Source organism: Salvelinus sp. IW2-2015, unplaced genomic scaffold, assembly GCF_002910315.2.
Source record: "Salvelinus sp. IW2-2015 unplaced genomic scaffold, ASM291031v2 Un_scaffold2562, whole genome shotgun sequence".
Classification (NCBI taxonomy): domain Eukaryota; kingdom Metazoa; phylum Chordata; class Actinopteri; order Salmoniformes; family Salmonidae; genus Salvelinus; species Salvelinus sp. IW2-2015.
This window is the reverse complement of record NW_019943873.1, coordinates 27,637-35,681: the sequence shown is the minus strand read 5'-3', so window position 1 is coordinate 35,681 and position 8,045 is coordinate 27,637. Positions and strand designations below refer to the sequence as shown.

The 8,045-nt window shown below is 43.0% G+C and overlaps 1 protein-coding gene and 2 long non-coding RNA genes across 3 annotated transcripts; 1 reads left to right on the top strand and 2 right to left on the bottom strand.

Annotated features, from left to right (window-relative positions):
• The first annotated feature begins 1,092 nt into the window (after positions 1–1,092).
• On the top strand, positions 1,093–1,616 carry LOC112074288 (uncharacterized). Its single transcript, XR_002894714.2, has 3 exons — positions 1,093–1,174; positions 1,436–1,477; positions 1,573–1,616. It is a non-coding gene; the product is annotated as an uncharacterized lncRNA (long non-coding RNA).
• Positions 1,617–2,709: 1,093 nt separating this feature from the next.
• Positions 2,710–4,228, bottom strand: LOC139025366 (uncharacterized). The gene is made up of 4 exons (XR_011476945.1): positions 4,072–4,228; positions 3,499–3,595; positions 3,125–3,251; positions 2,710–2,884 (listed from the first exon to the last, which is right to left on the bottom strand). It is a non-coding gene; the product is annotated as an uncharacterized lncRNA (long non-coding RNA).
• Positions 4,229–4,350: 122 nt separating this feature from the next.
• On the bottom strand, positions 4,351–6,476 carry LOC112074287 (zona pellucida sperm-binding protein 4-like). Its single transcript, XM_070440458.1, has 7 exons — positions 6,379–6,476; positions 5,977–6,101; positions 5,437–5,680; positions 5,037–5,161; positions 4,838–4,934; positions 4,495–4,617; positions 4,351–4,424 (listed from the first exon to the last, which is right to left on the bottom strand). Exons 1-7 carry the CDS (start codon positions 6,425–6,427, stop codon positions 4,351–4,353), a joined length of 837 nt encoding a protein of 278 aa, XP_070296559.1. The 5' UTR covers positions 6,428–6,476.
• Between the last annotated feature and the right edge of the window lie 1,569 nt (positions 6,477–8,045).

The following is an 8,045-nucleotide window of genomic DNA, read 5'->3' as shown; positions in this document are numbered from 1 at the left end:
AATATGGATAGCTACCATGGTTATGGATATTCCTGAATGAATCGTAAGTGAAAGTTAGACACACAAATATCAACCCCCAAGACATGCAAACTTCTTACCATTACAATAAGTGACTTCAAAATGACACAATAGATTATTTACCATTATTTCTAGTGGGCACAAAATAATCTGAAACGCAACCAAAACAAACGGCAAATGCATCCAACAAGTTTGAAGTGACAGCTTGATGTAATCTTGGGTGCTAGGAATATGGGATGTAATACTAAACTTTTGACTACTTTAATAAACAAGTGAATTTGTGCGGTCCCCCCCCCATTTTAGGGGACAATGTACAAAAAGTGCTGTAATTTCTAAACGTTTCATCCGATATTAATGAAAATACCCTAAAATGAAAGCTGACAGTCTTCACTTAAACCTCAGTCATTGAATCGTTTCATTTCAGAACAACAAATGTCACGGTTCCAAAACTTTTGTAGCTCACTAATGTTTGGGTACAATTTAAAGTAATTAATTTTATATTATTTAAGTTACAAACTGCACATATATGTCAGTGGGCAGACCATCACAGGAGGAGAAGGGAAGAATCTTCAGAAAGAGCTTTTCTTGTTGCGATGAATAACCACATTCTGGCCTCTGTAGATGTCCTAACCATCTGGACCCGGCCTCTCAGAAGTCTCCCCCATCTCCCCACCCCCACCCTTCCACCAAGGCCAGACACGACGGTTCACCATCTCCACCTTCCAGTTCCTCACCTCTGGACAGACCCAGACATTGGAGACCATGAAGAGGTGAGGGCTGCCCCCTGCACTAGACCTTTAACTTGGAGCCAATGGCTGTCTTAAGTTTAAAAGTAGCCATCTTCCCCTTTTTTTTTCTTTGCTCATTCTCAGTGATCTGGCAGGGCATGACCGGTTCCCACCATTCATTTCACCTATCTAGCCCTTTAATCTATCAATGGTCATGAACAACAGGAGTGTTGAGTCCTAGCCAAAGGCAAAAACAGAGGCCAGTAAAGCAGCACTGTCTGTAGGTGTGGCTGACTTGCTTCTCATCTGACCCTTCCTTTTCTCTGTTCTCGCTCTCTCTTCCCTCAGATCTACTTCATGTGTTCTACTGAAGTGTGTTCGCCGCTGGACGGCAGCCTGTGTGTGGAGGGATGCTTTGGCCAGTGACTGTAAGAACCGCACGGACACAATGTTCAGCCGCTATGGATACGGCAGAGCCCTGGTCAAAAGTAGTGCACTATATAGGAGTAGGGTACCATTTGGGATGCATACATAACTCACAGAATTATTTATTTAAAAAATTTTATTTAATTCCCAGAAATGGAGCAAAAGGCTGACGTGTGGTGCCACACAGCAAAAATATGGTTTTGTAATTAAGGCTACTTGAATTATTTAAGAGGACTAATGCATTTCCTGCCTCTGTTCCACAGAGAAAAGATGGACAGAAAGCAATAGTCATGGAAGATTAACTGGTAGGATTTTCTCTTTGTCAGTGGAACAGATTCAACTTTACTAATACATTTCCATTGTAACTTCTCTTTTCCTCTCCCTCTGTTTTCATCTCCAGGCCCAAGGCTGCTCGTTCACCACTAATAAAAAACCTTAAAAGGAGACTGTGTGTTTCTTGCTCCCAGGCAGTGTAGTCTAGTTTGGATGGCATGAGCCTGACTCCACCAGTGTTGTACTCAATTGTTTACGTTCACACTGACTCCGCCTATGGAGGTCCTGAATCAACATTCTGGATATCCAATGTTGCAGCATTCATGTGATTACTGTCTAAAATGGCTTTTGAATGTAGGTTAGTATTTAGATAAGTTAGCAGATCTCTTCCATATTGCCCATACATACATACATATATCAGCCTATAGTCATTAATTCCCATGAAGATCATAAGTTTTGACCACTTGGTGTCAGCCAAGCTCTAAACCAGGATAGAGAATGTCTCCTGAGGCTCTTGATTTGTAGTTGAGGGGTCGAAAGACCTTGAACTGGCTGTTGTGTAATAATATGAGCGCAATCATGTTATAACCTCAATGGCACATTTATCTGAGTAATGTTGTCACCTTCGAAATGTTTATTTATTCTAAGCACAGGTTAGTAGGCCTCTAGTCTATTTTAAAGGAGGAGCACGCGAATCATGCGTCATTCATATGGTTAAAGAGTCTAGGTTCAGACATGCGGTAATCTCTTCTCTTGATTAATGTAGAAGTGTTTAGAAATATTATATTCTTATTTACAATTAAAGTGACAAGTACATTATTTATCATTCATTTCTATTGGGCACAATATAATCTGARCCACCAAAACAAACAGCAAATGCATCCAACAAGTTTAATGTAATCATTGSGTGCTAGGAATATGGGAGAAAATACTTACCTGTTGACTACTTTAATACACATAAGTGAAGTTGTCCCAATGCTTTTGGTCCCCTAAAAAAAAGGGGGGGAGATTACGTGCAAAAAGTGCTGTAATTTCTARACGGTTCACCGATATGGATGAAAATACCCTCAAATTAAATCTGACAGTCTGCACGTTAACCTCATAGTATCATTCCAAATCCAAAGTGCTGGATTACAGAACCAAAACGTTCTTTTTTTAATGTAAAAAGTTTCACTGTCCCAAATACTTTGAGCTCACTATTGTTGTTGAACACAGACRTGTATGAGCCTAGAAGTTCAAAGGTAACCCTGCAGCGTACCCATTATAGAGGAGTACCCAGACAGTCTSTCCTGATCTGGGGTAGGCCACGCAGTAGTGTACCAGCAGGACCACTTTGTCATCTGGGGGGTTGAGCAGACGCACCTCAAGGTGTAAGGGTTTACCCAAGAGCATCTGCARGGGCCGGTGGTACTGGGGGTAGAAGCTACTGTACTGCATGTCTGGAGTGGAAGTGGGGAAAGGGTGTTACTTTAATGTGTAATATAATAATGTTCATCCTTTCCAGGTGCTTGACAATGTTTCTTGGTATTCAAAGCAAATTGGCATACTGTTAAATGCTCTAAAAAGTCAATCATTTATAAGTTTACATGCAAGACTGACCACTACCACTTGGAGTGTGGAGTTGGAGAAACCAACAGCAGCAAAATTATTGAGATGTGTGAGCAACTAAAGCTGCGTACCTGTGGCAATCCTGAGCTGGACCCCCAACACGCCCTGGGCCTGAATGGAGGGGCCCAGGGAGGGGGTCTTACCAGGAAGCCAAACCTCACCACAGAGCCAGGAGTGTACTGGCACTCTACCAGCAGCCTAGGAGCAACAGGAAAACAGCAGGTAGGGAGGTCACAACTCAGATTACAGAATTAGTTAGATACTTCATACATTCCTGCACTGAAAAAATATAAACTCTATTCCTATGGAAAACGTCACTCAATAAGATAATAATGCATTGAATTATTATTATTGTTCTCGTTTGATCGAATGTGTTTTTCTTTGCCAGTAACAGCGAAACGTGAAATTAACAGCCTATAAACACCAGTGGGGGTTTAGAACTGACCTGATAGGAGAGTCTCTGGTGATGGTCCCATAGTTGAGGGTGATGGACTGGACGTGTTGATGATCTCCACCATGTAGATTACTGTTTGGCCTACCTCCTGTTAGAACATAGGGTCAGTTCAGTAGGGAGAAAACATTTTTCAAACTGAACTTGTCCAATTACAAACAGATTGATGTTGTCCACTGCAAAACATTATGCTACATGAACCCTACCCAGATGTCATTCACTGCCTGACTTTACAAGTAGAACTGTTAAAAGAAAACAATTCACCCATTTTTTTTTAAATTTTATATCTGAGCCATGTTCCATGGGTCACTTCATGTTTTCATGCGCATCTGCATTCTTAATCAGAAACATTTTGTGACTGTATCAACTGTAGACTAATGAAACAAATACCAAAGATAGTTTGACTGAATGTTCCTTTAAGCCCAGCGCCCTCCAGAGCACAAATTGATTCAGACATTTTGGAGAGCAATGTTAACGAAGTGCAGCCATTCAGTAACCCATGAGGCTGATGGAGTCCCAACCACTGCTAATCAAAACTGTACAAGAAGATAATTAAGGGCCACTCACGTATCTGTGGGCCCCGCAGCCACCCAGTGGGATTTTGAACAGGGCGTAGTCTGGAGTCACCCTCTGAGGGGCGCAGGTGGGGTGGCCACGGCAGTGAGCAAGGCGGGGGACAGAGGGGGGTCCGTGAGGGAGGCGGGCCACCTAAAGACAAAGTGGCGGTCCAATGTGCATTCTGGGAAAGGACATGTATACCTCTGGGTTAGCTAAAGGTTATATAAAGGTCATGGATCTAGAGTGGCATTCCCCAAGGTTTTGACTGATATTGGGACCCTATATATCTCAGAAACAATAAGATTCATTGAGGGTGAATCTTAATTGTATTTTCTTGATTCCTCGTGTCCTCTTCCTGCTTTCTAGATGATCAGGAGCGGACAAAAGAATCAAGAAAATACAAATTGTGATTCAATTTGGGGTTATACTTACCATCCATGGAGTAGTAGCAGGCAGAGGGCTTGGTGCTGTAGCAGCAGCCCAGAGAGAGACATCCTGCCTGGGATAGAGGGCGGCGGCCGCAGGGGAGGCGCTGGTCACTGGGAAGGTTACACTCTACAGGGGATACACAGGAAATGTCAATGGACAGGAGTGACCAGTAATCTGAATGAGCTGGATATAAAATCCTACATTCCCCTTATTTCCATTCAGACAACACAGGACAGGTAAGGCTCAATGCTCGCTCACCATTAAAACAAATGAAGCAATTTTAAAAAGATTGACGTTTCAGCCATTAAAGCATTCATCAGACGAGGATAACCTGTTATGTTTCTACCTGATGAGAAACTGGTATGGAAACTGGACAGGACAACTGGGCCTTTCCTTTTTGTCCGTTCACGTGGGTAAATCACATCTATGCGGTGCTCTTTACCCTGTTAGGAACAAAGATCGGAGTCAGTTTAGCCTTTTAGACCATAATGAAGAGATTACATGGACAGGCAGGACCTGATCCTTGATCAGCACATAAAACACACCTGGACAGTCATGTGACAGGAGTTGAAGCGGAGGTTCAGGGTGATCATGCCATCCTTTCCCTTGCTTGCCACATACCCACAATGCTTTGGGGCATCCTTCAGGCTCATCTCATTCCCTTCGATGTCTGAGAATGATTTGTAGCCATTATTGCACAATCACTAAGACATTTTGAAAATAAATGCCCATATTTTGTTTAACAAAGCCATTATTTAAGACCAAACTGCAGTTCTGGTGAAACATCGTATGGTACCACACAAACCAACACATTTTCCCCAAACCCTAATAAACTGAAAAAAAAGCTTAGGTCCTCAACCATGTTAGAATTCAACTCATGCAGGGATGATGACAACCATATGCACCTGAAACATACACCATCCCCCAACAGACACACTTACTTACCCTTGACAACRATTCCAGATATGGGACCTGGGGGAAGCTCCACCCTCATGTGGCGAGCAGAGCAGAAGACGTGTGGCTTGGGGGGAGTGGGAGGCCTGCTGTGGGTCATYGGTGGGAGGGTGGTGGTAGGTGTGTGGGGTGGTGGGGTCACAGTTGACGGGCAATGGAGCTCCAGAGTTCTGTATTGCCCCAGGACTGTGTCCCAAAACTTCAGGGGGAGGGAGAGCTGGTGTGGGTTGAGGGCCTGGATGAAAAAAAAGAGGGAGGAAACGTTGGGTTTAACAGCCAAAACCAACAACTTCCACTTCAATGGGCCACATCAAAATAGCAAACTGTGAGGTCCATTTTCACAGCAAATACTTCAAAAATGAAAACAGGGTTATATTCACCAAGCAACAGATGGTAGAAAACTGACAAACAGGGAGGGACTATCTGAACCTGTCCAATAAGGAACTCATTTTCCGTTGCAAAACGCTTTGCTTCGTTTTCTACTCTGTGCAGTAATGAATACGACCCAGAATTAAGTTCTGGGGGACTCACCATAGCCTGGCTRTGGCAGGCAGGGAGAGGGGAATGGAGGATCACTTCACCACCCKTACTCATCTGCAGGATGTATCTACAAGCCGCCGGGRCACTGGAGATAGACACCCAGCCATTCATCTGATCTGAAAAGAGCAATGCAATTCACATGCAAGTCAGTGAGCATTAATGTAATAAAAGTCAAWCATGGGCCCGTGTGTTCTTCCTGATTGGGTTGCATGGTCAATTTAAACAGCAGCCCACGTCACAATTGGAGGAAAGAMAGGGGTCTAAAATCCCTTCCTTTATAGATACACAATGAAGCAATCAATGCAGCAGTTAGTACATCAAATAAGGGAAGGCCAGTTGTGTTTCTGGACATCACTAACACCGACCATGTGGCGAGAAGAGGGACATTCTGACCTTCGACCTGGATGGAGTCCAGGAGAGCAGAGGGCAGCGACACCATCATCTGTCCTGCTAGACAGTGGATGGAGGGCCGAGGGGAGAGCCCAGGAGAGGGGGAGGTGGTATCTGAATATGAATATGCCCCTGTTTATCGTTCCAGCGGCACCACTCCCATCTCCCTGTTCCAGCTAGCCGCCGTCCTGGTGGTACCATGTTGAAGACTACCTGGAGAGAGATGGTGATGATGGCACCATACGATGGATGCTACATCATGCAGGAGGTAAATATTTTCCCACCAGGTTGCTTAGAACAGGCCCCACCACCCTCAAAGAAAGGGTAACCCCCCCTCCAATCATATCACAATCAACATTTCCAGTTGACTGAGCCCAACTATACCTCTTATTATAAATTTTGAAAATATTGTATTGAAATGTGCAAATTATGTGTTGTCATTAAATATGCACATATTTGCACTATCGGGCAAATACTTTTCTGACAACTTGAAGTCAGCCTAAGAAATGCACATTCTGTCCAGATCAGGTTGTCCATTTTTCCAATAAAAATGTATGTAGAATTTGTATGTAATATATAATTTTTAAACATCACCAATTTTCTTGGGCAAGTCTGGAGAATATACAGTGTTAGGTATCAGACCCCTTGACTTTTTACACATTTTGTTATGTACAGCCTTATTCTAAAATGTATTTAAAAAAAAAAAAATAAATCTTCATCAATCTCACACACGTTACCCCAAATGACAAAAGGGAAAACAGGTTTGGCAAATGTATTAAAAATACCTTATTTATATTGGTATTCAGAACTGTTGGCTATGAGACTCAAAATTGCGCTCAGCGTGCATCCTGGTTCCATTGTCATCTTGAGATGTTTTCTACAACTTAAATTGTGTCTACCTGTGGATTGAGTTCTATTGATTGGACATGATTTGGAAAGTCACATCTGTCCATGTAAGGTCCCACAGTTGACAGTGAATGTCAGAGCAAAAACCAAAACCATGAGATGAAAGGAATTGTCCGTTAGAGCTCCGAGACACAGATTGTGTTCAAGGCACAGATCTGGAAGGGTAACTGAGCAATCGGGGGAGAAGGGCCTTGGTCAGGGAGGTGACCAAAACCCGATAGTCTCTCTGAAAGAGCTCCAGATCACTCTGAAGATAGGAGAAACTTCCAGAAGGAAACCATCTCTGCAGCACTCCACCAATCAGGCCTTTTGGTCGAGTGGCCAGATAGAAGCCACTCTTGAGTAAAGCACATTACATCCGCTTGGAGTTTGCCGAAAGGCACCTAAAGGACTCACAGACCATGAGAAGCAAGATTTCTCTGGTCTGATGAAACCAAGATTGAACTATTTTACCTGAATGCAAGCGTCATGTCTGGTGGAAACCTGGCACCATCCCTACGGTGAAGCTGAGAAAAGTGAGTTGGCTGGTGTTAGTCTGATTCGAGAAATGGGCAGTTAGACAGTACACGGAAATTAGACTGCCAAAATGCCTATTTAGACCAACATCACCTTCTCTTCAACAGTAAGTGTACTAAAATAGTCCAGTTTTGGAAACACTATATGAAATTGATTTTTATTGTGTCATTTTAAAGTAGTGAGATTTGAATGATTGACTATGTCCATTTTAAGTGCTTAAAATGAATTAAAAGGTTGACTGTAGTTGA